Below are 22,218 nucleotides of genomic sequence, written 5' to 3'. Positions count from 1 at the left end.
AAAGCTATTAATCAAAACTGCATAATAGTTTTATTATTAAATATAGAAATTTTAACTAGTCGACTCTATTACTCAAACTACATTTGAGTAACAGTTTTGCAAAACTAAGATATCTAACAAAACAATTTTGACAGGTTAAAGCAGCTATATTCATGTAGCATAGTCAAACATGATCTTAATGGTCTCATAGAGCAACATTTTTGAACTTTTAAATGACACTCCACATCCACACATACACAAAGAACTCGATGTGTTTATCTCTAATTTCTCAGTATTTTACTGCTCAGTTGAGATAAAAGTTTTGACATTGCAGTCTCAAAGAATACAAAAACAAGGGACATGGCAATTAGTTCAGATTAGGAATGTTGAAGCCTTATATTTTCTGTCATGGTGATCTTCTCCCATGGGTTCTTGCAATGTTTCTGCAGTTCCGTGTATCTCTCAATGTTAAAACAGCGCTTCTGAATTAGTTTTCTTTGTCTTGACAAGAACAACCTCTTCAAGAGATCTTGGTAGGTTGGATCTCTTGATGTTATAAGAAAGTAACCATATCCTGCAATGAGACCAGCTGTAGTGGAGAAGAAGGCTATTGGCTCCATGACATCCCATGAGAATTCCCAGAAGGTGAGCCGAAAGAACAGACCGATTTGAGCGATTAGGAAACCTAACCCTGACCAGAGTATGCGTCGGACCTGCTTGTGTGCAAGTGCATCGATTTCTTCTTTCTTTTTCTGCAGTTGGTCCAACTCTTCTCTCCTTGGGTCGTTCTCAGGTGTGAGGGCAAGGGGAACAGCCCTCCTAACAAGTTCCACAATCTGAAGAAATTTAAGTTTTGAACTGTTCAATACGGCAAGCATCAACATAAACAACTGGCATAGTACAATGTCATGAATTTAAATGATCTAGAGTCGACATCACAGATATGATTCCTTTTTTGAACTTACGGAAGGTCATATGACATATATCACTTATAATATTGGGATCTTAACATAAAAAGCCAACATCAAGTGGTAACATAACTCAATTTGCCGAAAACATGGATTCCAACTCAATTTGCTATTAGTTGGTAGCATAGTATATTTCTCACTTTCATTGGAAGTACTATTTATTTAATTCCAAATGCGTTCTTACTTTCAATTTCAAAAGAAGAAGGACCAAGAACTATAAATTTCTTAATGTTACCAACTAAAAGCAAATGCATTCTCAAAGCAAACTAAGCTAGCATATTGAACTGGTTGACAAAGAGGCAAGAAATAACTGTTTTTTTAGTAAGAATATAAACAACAAAATAAAAGACCAAGTGGCCGACGGTATAATACAGTGTGGAGTGCTATAATTTAGAGCATGCAGGCTAAGTTCATAATGTTGTGTGTTAGGCAGATAGACAATGAACTAAAAGGCTGTGTTCATAAATACTCAAAGAAATTTGAACTAAAACACAGAAATTAAAGATGAAAAGACATATTTCACACAGGGAAAACTCAAAGAAACCAAGCAGGAAAAAAATATTAATTGTCAGAAAAAAATTTATCATAAATACTCTAGTCAACATCGATCCTCGAGTAATAAAATCTACAAAAACAAGGAAAGAACTTACACATCATCAATTTGCCCTGGGATTGCTTTGTTCATTCCAAGATAAAGAAGTAAGTATATTATTCAAGCATGATATATTATATAGCCCGGGGTCCGAAGCAGAAGAAACAGGCGAAAGTAAAAAAAAATTTAAAGAAAGAAGAACGTAGCTCGGATATTGTATCGATATAGTTCACAGTCCGAAATGAGCTGTCGGCTGGCTCCGCCATTGGCCTTCAGATAATCTGTCGGTTGCATGTTATGAAAAACTTTTGTAGGAAATAAGAGTACAACCCGTGTATTTTTAAATTTCCGAAAAAATAATTAATCTAAAAATAAGGAAATTAACTAGGTAAATACAAGACTAAATAATTTATTCCTATCCTACCTAACAGAGATGAAGGAAGAAATTTCAAGTTGCTACATAGTTCTACAAAATTCTTTGCTTGAGTTTCTAAACTAAAAAAGAAAAGCCAAATTTGTAATGCAATGGAGAAAGTTTTGTCAATCCACCAAATCTTTGTTTGTTGGATTGACACCTGGTTTGGAAATTAAACAATTTAATCTTAGAAAAACAGAACAGCTCCACCATAACTCAAATAACTATATTAAATAATGCTTGAATTAACCTTCCCCTTTTGAATAACATGTCTGGCTCTTCCATTAACCCATGAACAGCTGTCTTCCTCATTTAACAATTTAGATTGAAACAAGAATGCACTTAAGATCAAAGCTTGTTCGCAGAAATGCCCTTTTCAAATCTTTGGACCGTATTAACGTTTAAAAGCAAAATTAAATTGTTAAAGCAGCAATTTCTTTTATAGATCATAGCTTTATAAGTTGTATTACAGCATCTCGCATCCTAATGTTAATTGATACTTCTTCTTTCAAATTTTTTCTTGGTGTCGTAACTAATAGAGATTAACAAAAGAATGCAGTTGAAGAAATTTGCCCCCCCCCCCCCCCCCCCCCCCCCCCCCCCCCCCCCCCCCCCCCCCCCCCCAACCAAAAGTTTTTTCAAGCAATCGAAGAATAGGGAATGCTAGGAATGACCTTATCTGGATGGAGATAGACTTTGTCCCTGAACAATAAGACGATGCCGGCCTCATCCAACACGCGGGCAAAGGCGGCGGCCTCCTCTCGGGAGCGCGCTACCCCCATCTCCTCGCACTCCTCCAGGAGCTGCACGTACCCGATGACCTCCTCCCCCTCCCTCTCCAGCTTCCTCTTCAGCGCCTCGACGTTCACCAGCCGCATCACCCGTTTCGCCTCCGCGATCGTCATCTGCTCCGCCGGTGCCGATCTACCGGCGCCCGAGTCGGAGGAGGAGGAGCAGAAGTGCCGGAGAAGAGGTAAGCGCGGCGGGATTGGGTGCTTGGCCGGTGGGGAGGTGAGCAGATTGCGGAGGAGGGAGCGGGAGGAAGAGGAAGAGAAGGAACGCCACATCGAGAGCTGATCCGAAAGATCAAACGCGGAGGACGGGATCGCGGGTGGGGGGAGAAGTTTAAGAAGCCGAGTCAGTTGTGGCCACTCGCGGTGAGAATAAGGTGGTCGTCCGCCCGTGGACGGTGTGAAATGGAGACATCGTTTGTATCGATATCAAATGACAGATCCATTCAATTATTTTTGTACAAATTTGACTTGCCTTTTCATACGAGAAAATTTCATTTTGATCCGTATTTTATGTATTTTTCTCATTTACCCTATATAATTTAAAATATTATCCTTTATTTCTCTAATTTATAAAACAAAATTACTTCTCTTAATTTTAGAAATATTTTATTAATTATTAAACTATGATAATTATTCAATAATTTTTTTTATCATTTTAAATTCTGTGCGTTTTTATCATGCGCATTATCACCACTCTTTTTTCTTATTAATGTTTTTATAATGTGCACCGGCATCGTCACACATTTTATTAATGTTGGAAGAGAAAAACAAATTATTTTTATTTTATAATATTTTAAATTTTATAAGGTCAAATAAATAAACACATTGAGAATAAAAGTTTACGTGCAAAAATGAAAAGAACGTTTCTTTTTATTAGAATTGTCAAAAGAATATCTATTTTTTATTTATTATTAAAATAATATCTCATCCCACCTCCCACCTTGATATATTTTTATTTCTAAAAATATTTTTATTTTCAATGTCCTTGATAATTATTATAAAATCATAACTATTACAATATAAATACTTCAATTTTAATCCATATTGATAATATTATATTATAATAACTACTTATTTATCTCTGATTAATATTATATTATAACAAATATAATATAAATAATTTATTTTTTATATTAATATTATAATAATTATAATTATAGTATAATATAATTGTATGATAACCCTACATGTTATAATTGTATAAAAGTTATGTTTTCATAGTTAATATAATATCATTGATTCGATCTGAGATCAATGATGGGATGACTCTTCAACGTGTCCGCATCCGAGCTCTCTAAGTAGGTTGCATGCGCACAAGTCAATTTTCGTTAAATACGTTCTTGTTGAGTCGGCTCTTATCGGATTGACTTTTGCTGCGCTAAGTAGTCATATGAGTTTGGACAAAGATCATTTTAGAACGAAGAAATAGAAAAGAAATAAAATTCCATGAGAGAGCTCGTGAAAGGAAAGGAAGAGAGAAAGAAACAAACAATAAAAAGAAAAAAGGAAAAAACAAATGAAGGGAGACATGAAGGGAGGCGGAGAGGATCCATAGACGCGTTGCGGTGCCAAATAGGGTTGCATCGATCGAGTTATGAACCATATCATATAGTATTGTTATCTCTACCACATCAATCATAAAAAAAAAAAAATAATTTTTAATAAAAATAGATTGAGATCGAGACTACCTTATTTTCATAATAAATAAATAAATGCTTTTTTAACCATCCTAATAAATAAATAGCCTTTTTGACTTTTGTCCAAGTTTTATTCGCTTTTTTGACCATTTAATCATTTTTAAAAATAATGTCGCCGTGTGTGATCTAAGACTAGATCTTGCCGGACGTGGCGATCCGACACCGTGTCTCCACGTCATTTGATAATGCGCAAACAGCTATGCCCAACGTTGTTTCTTGGCCTGATTGGATTCATTAACGTGTATATAATTTGTCAATCCAAGCATTGATCGTGATCTGGAAGCCTATCCATATCAGAGCTGGATCAGATCTGTTGGTTATGTTCTATGATCAATCTTGGGAAACTTTGGATAATTAAAGAGTCCTTTTTAATTATCACATATTCAACTTTTCAAATTAATTAATAATCGATTTAATTTTATAAAAAATTTTCATTGACTATCACAATAAATTCAAAAGGGAAAATATATTGACATCAATTAACAACAATTCATAAATATCCGATTAAATACAGAAACTTATTCACCTCTAAGTTAGTTGATTATAAATTATATTAAAATCAAGGAAAAAAATTTACACAATTGAAGCAATAAATAAGTTCAAGGTCAAAAAAAAATTATTGGATTCATCGGAAAAAATATTATTTTTATTTATCATCAAAATAATTTTCCATGCTGCCTTAATTTTTATTCTAATTTTTAAAAATTTTTAATGTTTTCAATATATGTCATGACAATGATAACATGGATATATTTAAATTATTATAATAGTTATGACACGTAACTATTATAATAATATTAAAAATTAAATTAATTGTTAGAAATAAAAATGAGATGAAACGGGTATCTGTTGGACAATTTCAAAAATAAAAATAAAAGAAAATCTGTTGATATTTGCGCAGACAACAAAAAGTACAATTGGAGCATTGAATTGTGGTTGGCTCAATCTCGCATTCTTATTCTGGTTCCAAAGGAAAGTCGTCAGTGCTCAAAATAAAAATATTAATTCGGAGGGCAAAAAAAAAAAAACTACAGTAGTGATTAGTGAAGATAAGACGGCGGATCAGTGGCATCTCTAATTCGAAGTGGAAGACAACAGAAAAAGAATGATCAGAGTTGACAAATCTATGCCATATTCCATAAAAAGCATAATTTTAAAGTCTAAAAAAAGGAATAAAGGGTGAAAGTCAAATTTCTCAATATGTCCCTGTGTTCTTAGTGCAAGTCTGCGGTCTGTGTATTATATTCCGCGTCACTTTAAACGGCCTTGACCTTTGCTAAATTTAGGTGCCTTTCTACTATAAATAGAAGCTTGACTTCTCCTACTTCACCACGAATTTAGAAGCTTTCTGCGGAGAAGAAGCTCGAGGCGGCTTCTTCCGCAATGGCGAAGGCGAAGGTGGTGTTCGTGATGGGCGCGACGGGCACCGGAAAGTCTCGCCTCGCCATCGACCTCGCCCTCTGCTTCGGCGGCGAAGTCGTCAACTCCGACAAGATGCAAATCTACGACGGCCTCCACGTCATCACCAACAAGGTCACCGAGGAGGAGCGCCAGGGAGTGCCACACCACCTCCTCGGCGGCCTCCCGCCCGACGCTGACTTCACCGCAGGAGACTTCCGCGCCGAGGCTACTCGCGCCGTCGAGTCCGTCGCCCGCCGCGGCCGCCTCCCCATCGTCGCCGGCGGCTCCAACTCGTTCATCGAGGAGCTGGTCGAGGGCGCCGGCCGCGAGTTCCGCCGCCGGTTCGAGTGCTGCTTCCTGTGGGTGGACGTCCACCTGCCGGTGCTCCACCGGTTCGTGACGGAGCGGGTGGACCGCATGGTGGCGCGCGGGCTGGTCGACGAGGCGCGCGCGATGTTCGACCCTGACGCCGTCGTCGCGGACTACTCGCGCGGCGTCAGGCGCGCCATCGGCCTGCCGGAGATGGACCGGTTCCTCCGCGCTGAGGCGGAGGACGCGGGGGAGGCCGCCAAGGCCGCGCTGATGGAGGCGGCCATCGACGAGATCAAGGCCAACACGTCCAAGCTCATCTGCTGCCAACTGCAGAAGATAAACCGCCTCTGCGGCTCCTTCGGGTGGCACGTGCGGAAGGTCGACGCCACCGACGTGTTCTCGAAGAGCGGCGCGGAGGCGGACGCGTCGTGGGAGGAGCTCGTCGTCGGGCCGAGCGTCGACTTCGTCGCCGAATTCTTGCAGCGGCGCCGGGAATCGCCGGAGGCCGAGCAGCCGCCATTCGGCGTGGTCTTGTCGAAGTCAGTGATGGTCAAGGAGGCACTAACGGTTCCAGTCGCCGTCGTGGGGGCCACAATGTGAGGGGCAAAATATTCGGGTTTGTCGGACTCAAGTACGGATCAAATAGGATAGAAAGAGGAGCAGTAGAGTTGGTGGAGTTGCTCGCATAGTTTATTGGCGCGGCTACGCTGCGAATCGTGGGTTCGGCAATATTGGAAGTCTAAGAAATAAGGAATAATTAATATATATATTTTTTCTACCTCCAATTAAAAAAAAGTGGTGTTATTTGGGATTTGATTGGAATGGATTCTGCACTCAAATTACTTTGAACTAAAGTGTTGATTTCGAGTTTGATACGACGTTGGATTCTATTAAGAATATTTTATCTTCATGAGCACTAATGAAATGGTTAGCAGAGTATGGAATTTGAAATTCAATTGTAATATTCTGGGACATAATTGAGTTGGTTACGACGAAGTAAACTTATAGAAGAGGACAAGAGTTCGAATTTCAACGAAGTCCAGCAATATTCTTCTCCGTCGTAATCAACTGTAATTTTTCAATTTAGATTTTCACATATGATCGTGGAGCTACCGTATAGAGCCGCTAGGATGGTGAATTCTATCTAAGTACAGTGTGGTAGAGATTTTCTTTGAAAATGGATATAGTGAATCTAAGAATATTTGTTGTTAGATTGAATTATTATTTTCACTTTTTGATTTATTAGGCCGGATGAATCCGGTCTTCCTCCGTCGAATAGGCCCGTGTGACATTTCTACCAACCAACCATTGGATTAAGACTTTTTAAATTATTTATTTACAAGAAAAAAGTTTAAAGTTGGAAAGATAACTAGTATACAAATTTAGGATTGTTTTTAAATATAATTTATAATTCTGGATAAAAAACATTTAATGTTTATTTTTTTCAAATAATTTGATTTTATTTCAAATTAAAATCTCTCCGTTGCGCGTCGCGATTAATGTGGGCGCGCTTCTCCCCGCTGCCTCTCCAGTCAAAACCCTCGTCGGAGTCCAACAGGCGATCAATGACGAGCGACGCAGCTGCGGCAGCCAGTGGTGGAACCGGCCAGGCGAGCATCCAGGTCGTCGTGATTGGGGATGCCGGCACCGGAAAGTCCACTCTCATCGAAGCCATCGCCACCGAGTCTTTCGTGGCAGAAGTACCCCATTTACTGCCCCCCGTCCATCTCCCTTCCAACTCCTATCGCTATAGCGTTCCCATCACTGTCGTCGATACTTCATCCAGGTGTGTAAGCACAGCACAATTTTTTTCTTCTTCCAGGTATATTCTCCTTACGTTCGATGCATATCCGTTTCAGGCCCGAGCACAAGGAAAATCTGATCGCAGAATGCAAGGCCGCTGATGTTATAATCTTGACGTATGCCTGCGATTGCCGTTCTACTTCCACCCTTGAGCACCTGTGTACCTTTTGGATCCCTGAACTCCGCCGATTGGAGGTCCTTTCATGAAGCCTCCCTCCATCGCGGATTATTCTGGCAGTTAGCAGATTTTAATTTCTTTTCATTCTACATGTGGGTTGTGCAGGTGAAGGTGCCAATGCTTGTGGTCGGTTGCAAGCTGGACCTTCGGGATGATCAGCAGCATGTGCCTTTGGACCAGGTGATGGAGCCCATCATGCACCAGTTTCGGGAGATTCAGACATGCATAGAGTGTTCTGCTCTCAGACAGATTCAGGTGCGATTTATGCTTGTAAAGTTGTTAATAGTGTTGTTCTTCGTGACAAATTCTCTTTGGTTATCTGCAAAGCTCATCTTCTTTTGTTTGGCCACATGTTTACATAATCGGTTCAAGCTATGGGGCACTGGGATATGTTAAATCAGTCTTCAACTCATGGTTCAAATAGATTATAGGCTTACTTAAATCCGTCTTCTGTGAATGGTTTAGATATGCAATTGAAAGGAAGTCTATTGTTTGGTTCATTGCAGCACAAACCCACAATGTTGAGACAATGATTCTTGCTTCATTTCTACCTGCTCTTTTGTGCAAATCATTGTTCCTTGTGCAACCACCTAGAAGATGCTAGGTTATTCTCTTGGTGTCTTACTGGTTGATAAATACTTGCAAGTCGATCTAATAAATTGACCGCCATTATCAGCTTTACAAAACTTGAAGGGCTATTTATGCAATTGGTCACATAATTTGCCAAATAGTATGGTACCATTTTAGAATGTCTTCAACTGTCATTGCATATCTTCTTGGTACTCAAGATTTCATGCTTATTGTGTAATTTATATAAGAACACAAAGATATATGTAAAAAAGAAAAAATGAAACTACACAATACATGCATATTCCATATCAACAAATATCATTTGGTTATGTTGTTTACTTGGAGGAAAGAAAAGGAATAGAAGGAAAATGAAGTAGTTTGTGTGGAGATAAAGAAAAATAAATGAATTATATTATCTTATTTTTAAGCTATTTCATGTATCCTGTTTTCAGGGATGGAATGAAGGCAGAGAAATACTCTCACTTATTCATCTTTATGAAATGCATAAAATTTCATTTCCATTTTTTTCTACTTGATTTTGGCAGAAATATATGGAGAAACATTCTTTTTTTTTTGCTTTATTTTGTTCTAAGTATACATGACATTAAACTGAGTGATGAGTCACATGATAAATGTTAAACACATTATTTAATCTTAGAATCTGCAGATGAAGAACCAAGTATTCATGCTCATGCAAAATGCACAAGCATATGCAGAAGGAAGCTGCCAAAAAAAAAATCCTTCACATGAATGCACATGAACATTTCATGGGTGTACATCTTTTACACATAAATGTATATATGTACAGTTGTAGAGATGGTTTGGAACATTACTGTGCTTTGCCATGAATGATTTACACCATTTTTATGTACTTTAAATGCTTAAACAAACTAATCTTATTGGATATTGTATCAGAAGCATATTTCTTGTCTGACTATTCTCTGTTTTTTCAGATCCAGGAAGTCCTTGATTATGCTCAGAAGGCGGTTTTTCATCCAACTGCTCCTCTATTTGATCAGGAGACAGATACATTGAAGCCTCGGTGTGCAAGGGCTTTGAAAAGGATATTCATCTTCTTTGATCATGATAGAGATGGTGTACTAAATGATGCTGAACTGAATAACTTCCAGGTTATTCAATGTTTCACCTGTAATTGCTTTCTTAGGATAAATTAAGTTCATTAATTATATTTAACAACAGGATGTTTTTTTAATATATATTTATTGGAATTAATTATATTGACCTTGTTGTACATCTTCCAGGTTACATGTTTTAATGCTGCTCTCCAGTCATCTGAAATTATGAGTGTTAAGAGGGTTATTCAAGATAAGATACCTGAAGGAGTTGATGACTGTGGGCTAACATTAATTGGATTTATTTGTCTACATGCCCTTTTCATAGAGAGGGGCAGCCTCGAAACAATTTGGACAGTCTTGAGGAAGTTTGGTTATGATAATTATCTTAAGCTCAGAGATGAACTCCTTTCAACAACACTAAACCTTACTCCAGATCAGGTACTCTTGCTTGTTATTGCTGTCTAGAATTGTAGTTAAATAATTCATGTGGTTGCTCTCCACCTATTTCTGTTGTTACATTTAAAGTGATGAATTGTATGGAAACTTGCTAGTATACAATTTGTCACAGCCAAAGTTTAGTCTCCTTGGAACTAGTCTCCCTGGAAGTAATTAGCAATGATATCCAATATAATTTGTGATTGAAATTTTGAATTTAATAGTGCTAAAGTATAAGATTGTATTTCTTTGGGAGTTGGGTTATCATGCTTCTTTACTGGTAGAGGTAAATGTTTCCAAATATCCCTTGGATAAGCTAATAGCATTATGACCCAATAGTGCTATACTGTTTTAAATCTCATTAAGTGTGGAACTTCATGTGTCTTGTTGGTAGTTCCCCAGATGGAACATTGTGAGAGTGCCTGAATGTCTTAACTCTTAATTGATCACACTTTAAAAGTGTTAAGCTTTTTTTTTGCAATCAACTTGTCTCTTGGGTGACCACCTAATCTATTACCACAATGCCAAAAGAACCCATATCTTTTATATTTCTAATTTTTCTGCAATCGTGTTATTTATACTTTTTAAAAAAATATAATTAAATAGGGTTCTCTTGATCCAAATGATGATAGTTTTAAGCTACAAAATTTCATCCTTACCTTTGTAGTCATTTCCTCTTATATTCTCCCTTCTCAAATACTTTTCTCTTTAAGCAACATGATTACTTATCTCTCTGGTCTTTCTCTTATAACCTCCCTTCTCAATGCTTTTTTTCTTTCTAATCTTTAAAGCCTTTGTTACATTAATCAAGAAGCTAAGTCCCTATTTAGGATTTTTTTTAATTTCTATATTGAATGAAAAGAAAATTCTGAGAAAAAATTAATTTCAAATTTTCAAATATTAAAATTTTAAAAACATGTATGGTAGAGCAGATAAAAATCTTTTCCATATGGTTTAAAATTATGAAATGTTATTTTGTTGGAAAGAAAAGTGATAAATTTCATTAGCATATTCTCTCTCTATATTTTTATATATACTAGATAAATACAAATATTAAAAATGAAAGAGTTATAAACATGCAGAGTCTATTTTTGTCTTATTACACTTGCAAAATTTTGAGTATATTCTCAACTAACCTATAATTAATTCTTGACATATACTAATATTGATGAAAATGAAAATGAAAATTTTTATAAAATTAATAATTTGTTTTTGAAAATGGTTACAAATGGGAGGAATGCTAAAAAAATATATATTCTTTTTAATGTCATATTTTATTTTTATGGTTATTTTTAATTTTTATGACAAAACAAAAACTGCAATTTAAAGATTTGTTAGTTCCCAAAAAGTCCTAGTGCTTTGTTCATTTGGAACTTTTTAAGTTCCCATTTTCCTTTTCAAAAACCTATTAATGAAGAATGTATTTGACAACAATTTTAGTGAAGATCAAGCATCCTCCATATAAAAAATTAATTTATTGTATGGAGAAGCCAAAGAGATGTTGACTTGTATTATTTTTTTTATCTTTTATTTTATACATTTTTTTATGAATAGTAAAACTGGAAATTTTCCCAGGAAGTATGCACCCCTAATACCTTAAGAATGCTGTTTTCTTTTTAATTTTAATTTTGAATGCATATATTTTTAAAATTCACGTTGCTGTTGGTTGATAGTTAAGTTATGATAACACATAATACATTATTTAAACATTACATGCTAGACATTCCAAGTGAAGTTTACCTAATAATATTTATTGTCGTCTTTTAATGAGCATGATAATCATAGTCAATTATTGTGTTATTTCATCCTCTTCTTGTGCTTTACCTTCTTATGATGAAATCAATGCTTCATATCTATTAACTATTGAGATCTCTGAGATATAAGTGCTTAACTTTGCTTGAGTGAGCACTAGGTTTTAGCCAAGATGATAATAGAGGCTCATCGACTGATAGATTTCATATCCTGACACCTTTGACTGGTCTAATTCTTTTTCATTGATATGTAATCAACCAATTTGCATCAAATGATGTCCATGCTCTTTGATATGTGCTCTTCAATCTCGTTGCAGAAAGAAAAACTTTCTAGTGGCAATGGAAATAGTAACAATAAGTACTTGTTCACAAGTAAATATAATTATGTAACAATATTTCTTGTTTCTCAATAATTCTCCCATCTTTACCCTTGCACCTTCTATTTTTTTTCTTCTTATGTTCTTCTTTCATATTACCATGTTAAATTTATTTTTTTGTTCCTCTTAGAAAGTATCTTCTTACCATCTTTGGTTGAAATAAATTACCTATTAACTAAAAGAAACAAAAAAATTGCCATATTGAACTATAAGCAAAGTTTCAGTGGCTCTTAAGTTGTACCTATGATATAGGTGGGTGGATCCCATGGGTTATACAAAATTAGTTGTGCTGATATGCCATCAGACTCGTTCCTTCCAATATGGGATGATTATTTAAAACTTTGGTTCTCTCTATAATATCTAGTATAGTAGGCATTTCATTGTGAATGGTGATGTTCCTGGTAGAGTTTGCATTTTTTTGTCAGTTGATTCAATATAAGTTAACCCTTGTTTTTTTTTGTAGACTGTAGAGCTCAGTGTTGAAGTTCTGGATTTCTTGAAGGAAATCTTCCATATGTTTGACATCAACAGTGTATGGAACTAATGCCTTTTTCTATAAGATATCAAATTCTGTTTTTATTTAAAATTTTGACCTCCCAATTCTACAGATATAAAGAACTTAAACTTACTATGTCTATATCTTTGTTTTTGGTCCTCCTATTGTCATTTTAAGAAGGTATTGATTAATGACCCTGTTTTCTTGAATTCATAAGAGGATAAGTGGGGGCATTTTCCTTGATAAACTAGCCATGTCTTTTCATGATGTTCTGAAAGTTACTATTTCTCCAGTGTTTAGTCTGTTGGAGTTTTTTAATTTTTTTAATATCATTTTATGCAAAATGAAGAACTTGACTGGATGGTTTGTTCAATTCTTCCTTGTTTAAGTATGGTTGTATTACATCTCATGTAACTTATATTGATGTATGCTTATTTGGTCAGTGGTTTTCACAAAATGCAGTCATGTGTAATGCTAATTTTATGCATTACAATGCTGCATCTGTAATTTGTGTGAACTATCTTGTACACACTACCCAAGTTATTAGTAAATTGCATGCCCACATGTCCTAGCAATAAGATGAGATCAATCTGTTTCAACTGTTTTAGCTTTTGTCCTTAAATTGAATTTCTGAATAAGAGTCTCAAGATTTGTTTGATTTTAAACTTTTTACATTTTCATAAAAGATCTTATTAACAAAGATTCTTGAACAGTTATTTGCTCAAGGGTAGTGGGGCATAATCATATGTGACGCTTGATCTTCAATGTAACATTTATTCTTATGGTTCACTGCTTTTGGTTAATAATGTATGCTTTTCATTTATCCTGTTTTGCAGGATGGGGTTCTGGATCTTTATGATATTGATGAACTTTTTTCAACTGCTCCTGAAAAGTAAGTTTCTGCAGAGATAAAAATATAATTACAAGAATTAGATAATAAATTAAATTAAAATATATGAGAAACAAACTATAAGAAATAACAAACATTATTTGAATTCATTTTGATGTGTTTTATAATGTGGGAAGGCATGCCAACTGTTGGCACAACATGAGACTTATCGAAATGATTGGCACAGGAGGCATGTAACAGATTATCCATGCCGATCAATATCAATTTTGATCAATATCAATTTCTCTCTCAGTCAGGCTATCCTATACATGCTTTTTAAGTTAGTGGTCTTTTCCTTGACATCTTTGCTTCATTCACAATCATAAAAAGGATTTTGTTCATTCTCTTCCTCTTTATTAAATTTCGGGTTGGTTCTATGAATTTAATCCATCCATGAATTTAATTTTGGTTTCAAGTTAATGAACAATGAGCAAATGTTGGAAATGTGGTTGGTTTTGTACTAAGAATGTGTAATTAGCCATTTCATTCTTTTACAAACTGTCATTTTGATTGAAACTATGACATGGTTGTAAAACTATATCATGCCATAGTTGCTTAATGCATTTGAAAATTCCCTTCCTGCATCTATTACGTAATGACAGATTCATAGTATATTATTTGCTTTAGTCTTGTAGTAGACAAATTACAGTTCCATTTGTCTATGAAATGCAACATCTTTCCGTTTAAGATTCTTTTGAATTCTTTCTTTAAGTCTATGCATTCTTTGTAGCCCTTGGTCTGAACATCCTTACAAGAACACTGCAGAGAAGATTGGTTTTGAAGGATATTCGCTTGAAGGATTTATTTCTCAGGTAAATATCTTGTGACATTCAGTATGTGATGTTATTTATGATTTTGCTTTAAGGTTTTGTAATAAGTACTGTTTGTTTCCCTTTTTCCCTCTGTTTGGTGGGTAATCACTTAGTCTTTCTATATTACTATTGGACTTCAATGCAAGTGCATTTGCAAGGGAAGGAGAGGAACATAGTCCAATCAAACAAATTCGTTTTCACTTTGTTCAGGATTATCAAAGTTGAAAGGGCTTGTAATGTTAGAAGAAATAAAGGAAACTAGGAAAGGTTGTCACTTCATCATTATGAAAAATGGCTTAGGCTTTGAAGGAGCTATCAAGGGATCACTTCTGTTAGTAGTGGCGGCATGAAGCATTTCGAATGTAATATTTAGATTCATTGGTTTTGAGGTCGTGGGATGGTCATTGAGAACTTTTTTCTATAAGCATTGATTCGCCTACTTCCCTTGGCAAGGAAACTTTCAGCTGCTGAATTTGGAAGATGGAAAATCATTTCTTGCTTATGCATGCACTGAAATTGCAAGATATTAAAACTCATTCTCACTCAGTTCGACACCATAAGTGATTCTCAACACTATTAATATATAAATGGGGATTAACCAAGGATGTTTCTGGATCCAAAAAATGTTAAGGCTGCTGAAAAGTCTGGAAGAGAATAAGGGCACTGGAATACTGGATTGTTCTTTGACCTACCAGAGAACTCATCTGACTTAAAACTTATGCTATAGTCATTTCTTTTATGCTAAGTTAGCACTCGGTTGCATTTTACTGGTACAAGGGTGTTGTCAAGAGGTGCTGAGGTCCAGTTAGTCAATACCCTATACCACTTATTATTTTGAATATCTGTATCAATGATCAACCAGGCTCCTTACCTTTTTGTCTATTTCATCTTTAGACCATCTATGTGACAACACAAGCATATAGATTAAGTATAGAAAAGTTGGCACTAATAGATCTGAGAATGTGACTTTGGTGTATCCTAGTGTGTTTGTATCAGCGTCAAGAAATATCTAGTTGAAATCCTTGATTTTTGATGAATGAGATTTTTTTTTAGATTTTTGTTTTTTCCAATGCTTCTAAAATTTGAGCAGGATCATGGTCTTTTTTCTGGTCACCATCTCCATGAACTAGTTTTTTTTTTTTTTTTTGTCACAAGAAGACAAGTTTATAGATGCATTAGTAGAGGAATGAAGATTCTGGAATCTATGGACAGTATCTCTATTTTTTGTCATTTTCTGGACAAATACAAGGTTTCATGGTATTTTTTTTCCTAAACCACTTTCTAGCAAAATGCTTACAGTTAGAGCCAATAGGTTTAGGTCTCACTAAATAATGTGATAACTTCATGCAAATTTCCTTTTAGGTCCAACCCTGATAATCACAATTTTGTATTCAGCTTAATGGATTTGTCTACATATACCTGAATTCTTGTTTGCATATAATAAATGTGACCTTTCACCTTTCCTTTGTACCCAACTTGTGATATTTATATGGATGCTTGTATATTGTAATGATATTTCTGATTCAATTTTTTTTTTTCTTTTATACCTAAATAAGGATATGAAAGATCCTTGACACATCACTGTTGGTTATGCTGCTATTGAACCAAATAAATTCTCTGTTTCAGTGGGCTCTCATGACACTTCAAGATCCGAAGGCTAGTCTAGCTAACCTAGTGTACCTTGGATATACTGGTGACTTTGCTTCTGCATTTCATATAACAAGAAAAAGGCGGTTAGACCGAAAAAAGCAACAAACACAGAGAAATGTTTTTCAATGTTTTGTCTTTGGTCCTAAAAATGCAGGGAAAACTGCATTGCTAAAGTCATTCATTGGAAGGTGTGTTGTTTGTTGATTTTTATAATTAATTAACTGATCCTTAATTTGCAATCTATGCACTAGGTTCAGCACAAGTTCTCAGAAATCTTGTTAAAGTTTCTTATGGTTTGTTAGGGTTCTGTGTTATGCTTATTTTTTGTTTGTCTGTGCAGGAAATTCTCAGAGAAGTATACTCCCACAACATCTTTTCGCTTTGCAACAAATGTTGTTGATCTTTGCAATGTAAGTGCACATGAATGAAGTATCTTTCATTGTTGCTTTGCCAGCACCATTTCTCCTGGTGTTTTTGGTTAACCTCAGTCAATTGTTGGCCTTATGATTATGCCATTTTTTCCCTTCTTTGTTTCCCTTTGCTTCCTTCTCTTCTCTTTCTTTGGTCCTCATTTACACTGTGCTACTAGCCACTTTTGCTTCTACCTTTGTCAAGTGGTCACTTATGCCATGCTTTTTAGTGTGTAGGTATGATTTTACATTGAAATTGTAAAAATTTTGAATGCTTGAATATATATCATAAAGTAACTAAAGCTGAGGCAAAAAGTTGTAAAGCTTGTAACCTATTATAAAATCTATTGGCAAGTAATGAGAAAAAAGATATTTATTGAATTGCATATGCTACAAAAAGGAAATGTAAAAGATTTTAGTCATTAAATGTAAGGTTAATTCCCAAATCTAGTAAGACTACTTATGAATCTAGCCTAAGTTTCCAAAACAATCAAACCAGTATGAAATTACAATTTGACAAAGAATTTAGCACTTGCAATAGTTTTCTTTTTTAGCTGTCATACCATTTATTTAGCATGCCTAATGAACGTCTAGATTATTACACTTAACCTTGATTATGAGGTTTAGTTGATGTATAGGTTTTGAGTTGATTTATAGTAAGTTGAATTTAATAAAATTGATTTGAATGTTCATTAAGTGATTAAAAATACTGATTAGGCAAGCAGTAGGCATTGCTATACTAAATTTTGGACTAATGAAGAACTTACAGTTGGCTAGATTTGTGATCACAAGTTCTTACCATATTAGTTCTTTCTGAAACTTCAGGTCAAAACATCTAGATACATTAAAATGAAGATGAAAATCCTTTTGTTGAAGGTAGAGGGAATTTCTTATAAATTAATTATTGAACATATAGGAAAAATTTAGACACAATAATGTGGTCAGTTTAGAAATCAGACAAATCGCTGTCATCCAATACCATATATCAGTACTTTTGTTGGTACATTTCTCTCATATGTATCCAATCACTGACCCATGTATCTATGGGCTTGATTTTTGCAAATTTACTATGTGCTTGAGCTTAAAATGGATTGCATAATTAGGTGAAATGTACATTGATTTCTTGTTTTTTTTTTGGCACCTCTGATTCCATGCCTGATATTTCTGAAGGGCACTAAGAAGACACTTGTAATGCGAGAGGTACCTGAACAGGAAGTGAAAAATCTGCTTTCCAATAAGGAGTCTTTGGCAGCATGTGATATAGCTGTATTTGTTTATGACAGGTCTGGAAGTCAACCGAAGGTCTTAATTAATTTGAACTTCTTGTCTTGCATTCAGTTATTTTCCATATGCATTACAGCAATTTGGGACCATTGTGGAGTAAATTGAATAATTTAAATCCAATAACGATGTCTGGGCATGTCTACATATGCTAATTGATACTTCAAATCAATGCTCTTAGTAGTTTTATCCTAGTAAAGGACAATATTATTCATATTGTTTTTTTTTATCACACTGATTTATTTAGTAGATATTTCTCTCTCCTCAAAACACACCACAACTCCACAAGACAAACTATATTCTGCTATAATAGTTGAATTTATAAACCTAAATTAGTTAAGGCTTTGTTATTCTGGCTGAAACTTGTTCTTCTATCCAATTAACATTTTTGGCCAATAGATGCAGCTCAGTGAATACAATCATATACTTATGCCTGCATGTTCAATGTAGTCTGTTGTTACAGACTCCTATAATTGCCTAGGCTACTTTTTAAGTCAGTCTATAGAAGCTGTGCAATTTGATCAATACTTGCATTTGATTTTCAAAATTTCATAGAACATAATCACCTTTGACCAAGTCTTTTGTATGAATTTCATTTACCTCAAATGTCTCATCGATACAACTGGATTACTCAAATCAATTAATTTTTTTTACACTTGTATGGTAACATTTCAAGACCTTGTAGTCCTTAATTACTTTCAATCTTTACATATTTGTTCATTTTACTTATTACATGATTGGTGTCAAAGAGTAGTCCTTAATTACTTTCAATCTTTACATATTTGTTCATTTTCCTTATTACATGATTGGTGTCAAAGAGTTTGTTTAAGTCCTTCCATCCACTTATTCAGATTGCTTATTATTCTATCTTGTTTCTGAACCTAAACATTCATTTTCTTGCTATATTATTTGTTTTATCTTTTCATTGTGTATCTTTTGGAAAGACTTCTCCAGTCCTTTGATGGGTATTTTCATAATGTAACAGCTTGTTGATTTGATTTGATTAGAGAAAGAAATCAGAATGAGCTCTGGTTGGTTCTTCTATGATTGAAATAAATCTTTCTTGCAATTAAATTGCAATTGGTTCTTGCATGTTTTAGCGCACAGATTGACTTTGTAGTTAATATCTAATTCTTCCTACAATTAAATTGCAATTGGTTCTTGCATTCTTTTTATGTAAACATGATTGTTTCATTTGTAGTTCTGATGAAAACAATTGGAAGAGAGCCAAAGAACTGCTGGAGCAAGTTGCTTCTCATGGAGAAAACACTGGTTTTGAAGTTCCTTGCCTTGTCATTGCTGCAAAGGATGACCTTGATCCCTATTCTTTGTCTGTAGAAGATTCAACTAGGGTACTTTCTGATTTATTTTATTTACTGTCATCCTTACTGCACTTTTTAATATATTAATTAAATTCTCTAAGAATCTTCGATTTGTTATATAGCATTATGATGATTCTGCATATATATCCTTACTGCTACCACACTGTATATCCCTTTAATTATTGGTACTAGGATGCCAATATTTTTAATTGGCCTTTTGACTTTTATATGTAGTTAATTTATGTTTCTCTTCTACGATTGCTGATCTTGACTATCTGTTTTTGTGCTTTAAGGTAGCCTTTCAAATGGGACTTGAGTCACCTATACCAGTCAGCATGAAATTAAGAGATCACAATGTCTTCTACAGAATAGCGAATGCTGCACAACAGCCCCATCTAAGCATTCCTCAAACTGACGATGGCAAAAGCCGCAAACAATATCGTCGTTTTATCAATCGCTCTCTTGTGTTTGTCTCAGGTAACCTCAAGAATCTTTAAAAAGCAGTGGCTGCATTTTTTATAATTCTCATTCCAATTTCATTTCTTTAAATTACTGTCATTTATAGCATAGCATATTAAAGATGTTTGAGGTTTTTTATAGTGAGTTCCTAGATATCTTGCTCTTGGGTTGCCTTCTTCAAATCTATTTGCTACTATTTGCAAGCTGGCACATAGTTTTCATAATAATCCCCATTTAAATAAAGAGTTTCTGTAAGTATTGAAAGAAGCACAGTACTTAAGTTTAGAATTTTTATAACTACCTGAGTCAATACCCACAAAAAATTGCCTTAATTGCTGCAGGTACACACTCCATTTAAGGTATGCTACATTCATGGTCCAAACATTGATACCACATCCACTGAAGAGGCTAGGTAGAACCGTAGAAGTACATTTTGTCCAAAGTACACCTCGTCCAAATCACTTGCATCATCTATCGCTTCTTGCCCTCATTCTACTAGGTCATTGTAGGTTCTTCTACAACCCTTGGTTTATACCAGACAACACACTTGCTGAATTGGTCTCACTGTAATACCAAAATGACACATTTTCTGCAGAGCAACATCGTGTCATTATCTGCTTTAAATGCCAATCCATTCTTTCGGTCTCACAGTTTGGTCCAATGTTGACAATTGGCTTCAATACGAGGAGCTTCCCATGAGGGCACACTTCCTGTTACTAATATGCTCAAATATTAGATTACTTACAAAGAATTGAGCTATTAGTATCAAATGGTGCGACCACGTTGAACACACAGCAATTCATTTAATTTTCATATTCATGGTCCAGCCATACTTTTTTTATTCATGGTCCAGGCATTTATAGCTATCTCCTTTTTAATGTGTGATTGGATTCATCATTCCAGCAGCATGCATCATATATGTTCGCCAGGAGCAACACCTTGTACAGACCATTTTCTGCCATAGTGACTCCTTGACCTTGTTTGATTTGGTAGTTATATCTTCATGAGGAGAATAAACCTGTTTGTTCATGAAAACTAAGTGGAGGTGAGAACTGAAAAATCCAGGGAAATAAAAAAGGTATTATACCTATGGGTTATTTACTTGGATGCATTTGGTCACTCAATGAATGGATGAGATATAAGTTTTTTCCTTCATGTATTTGGATGGATCGGAGGATGGACAATGTTAAAGAGTATCAGGAGGGTGATTGGTACAGTGGATTTAATCCCACATTATTATTTTAGGCTTAAGATTATGCCATTGGCCTAATATATACCAATTTGTCTATTCATTTATAACATATGCGAGAAGATATTATTTTCCTAAACCTTATGGTATCAGACCTACCCTAAAAGAGCTTTCTAAAAAGTATTTCCTATCTTCTTCAATCTGTCTCTCTATCCCATTTCTTGGAGCAATTTTGCACTCAGCCTTGTGAATAACATAACTTCTTCTTGTCTTCCATCTTATTAAGGTCCACACTATCTACATAAAATAGACACCTCAAAATTTATACCAATTAGAATGGTGCAAATATTTAAGTATTTGTAATAGTATATTGAAAGTACAATTATATGTACTGTCTGTTTTGTATAATCATACTTTCTGTTTGATACAATTTTCATAAATTATATTTATTTTTGTTTAGTGCAATCACACTTTCTGTTTCTATGAATCCTTCACCATGCTTAGTTAGGATCTCAAACACCTTGGATAGGAGTGGGTGAAATTTGTTAAAACTTAAAACAATTAAGAGTGGGTGTACATAGCACAAAATTGATGTTTATGTATGGATCCTCACCAAGAATTTCCTGACCTTTTATTCTTAATCAAGATTGTGATAAACTAATAGTTCTGCCCCTGTGATTTTGTGCCCCATCTGTTTGTGTTTACGATAATCTGCTGTCTTAACTTTGTATTCCCTGCTGTTTGTCTTGCCATACAGTTGCAGTTGCAGGATTGGCTGCTTTTCGGATTTATGCAGCAAGAAAAAACTCCTCAGGTTGATTTCACTAATCATAAACGCTTCATTATCTATCGCAATGGAGAAAGGTGCTACTCGTTCTCTTTGGATCTTTCTCAATTCATCATTTTTGGACTAGTTGTACAGAGCGCTCCCAATTATACATGGCACCCCGAGTCATAGTTATCGATCAGTATACCTTGTGAGTCTATAACTTAATAATGTTTCAGATATGATCAGCTGAACAAAAACATTGTAGATATAATTGACTTCATTTGACTCATTCTGATTATTGAGGACTAGTTTATACTCCTGAAGCATGCTTGTATTCTATTTCTTTTTCTCAACCGAGATTGGTAATTATTTTGGTTATTTCTTATGGAAGAAGCACCCAATGTAAATTCTAATCTTACAAAAGAATCACACTCTACCCTCCCTTGTGAAGGGACAAGACAACTAGAGAAATAGCGAAGCCAATCATTCATTCATATATATACTTTTGTACTGTTTACTGTGGTCTTCATCTGTTTAACAAATCCCTTTAATTAAGAAGATGTTTCGAGGGAACAAACTACTCTTTATTTAAA

The 22,218-nt window shown here is 35.1% G+C and overlaps 3 protein-coding genes across 3 annotated transcripts; 2 read left to right on the top strand and 1 right to left on the bottom strand.

Annotated features, from left to right (window-relative positions):
- Positions 1-175: 175 nt before the first annotated feature.
- On the bottom strand, positions 176-3,037 carry LOC141820675 (calcium uniporter protein 5, mitochondrial-like). Its single transcript, XM_074708036.1, has 2 exons — positions 2,629-3,037; positions 176-815 (listed from the first exon to the last, which is right to left on the bottom strand). Exons 1-2 carry the CDS (start codon positions 3,019-3,021, stop codon positions 357-359), a joined length of 852 nt encoding a protein of 283 aa, XP_074564137.1. The 5' UTR covers positions 3,022-3,037; the 3' UTR covers positions 176-356.
- A 2,771-nt stretch (positions 3,038-5,808) lies between these two features.
- Positions 5,809-6,826, top strand: LOC141820713 (adenylate isopentenyltransferase 5, chloroplastic-like). Its single transcript, XM_074708083.1, has one exon. It carries the CDS (start codon positions 5,829-5,831, stop codon positions 6,756-6,758), a length of 930 nt encoding a protein of 309 aa, XP_074564184.1. The 5' UTR covers positions 5,809-5,828; the 3' UTR covers positions 6,759-6,826.
- An 897-nt stretch (positions 6,827-7,723) lies between these two features.
- Positions 7,724-22,004, top strand: LOC141820647 (mitochondrial Rho GTPase 1-like). The gene is made up of 14 exons (XM_074708003.1): positions 7,724-7,944; positions 8,018-8,156; positions 8,245-8,394; positions 9,663-9,839; positions 9,972-10,223; positions 12,812-12,880; positions 13,681-13,736; positions 14,464-14,545; positions 16,172-16,383; positions 16,536-16,605; positions 17,776-17,888; positions 19,088-19,238; positions 19,502-19,685; positions 21,614-22,004. Exons 1-14 carry the CDS (start codon positions 7,724-7,726, stop codon positions 21,673-21,675), a joined length of 1,938 nt encoding a protein of 645 aa, XP_074564104.1. The 3' UTR covers positions 21,676-22,004.
- The last annotated feature ends 214 nt before the right edge of the window (positions 22,005-22,218 follow it).

The sequence above is a fragment of the Curcuma longa genome, unplaced genomic scaffold (assembly GCF_044706935.1).
Source record: "Curcuma longa cultivar G26 ecotype Majalengka, Jawa Barat unplaced genomic scaffold, ITB_CL_G26_1.1 utg509_np1212_2302976_RagTag, whole genome shotgun sequence".
NCBI lineage: Eukaryota > Viridiplantae > Streptophyta > Magnoliopsida > Zingiberales > Zingiberaceae > Curcuma > Curcuma longa.
Note: the sequence above shows the minus strand (reverse complement) of the source record. Positions and strands in the feature narration are given on the sequence as shown.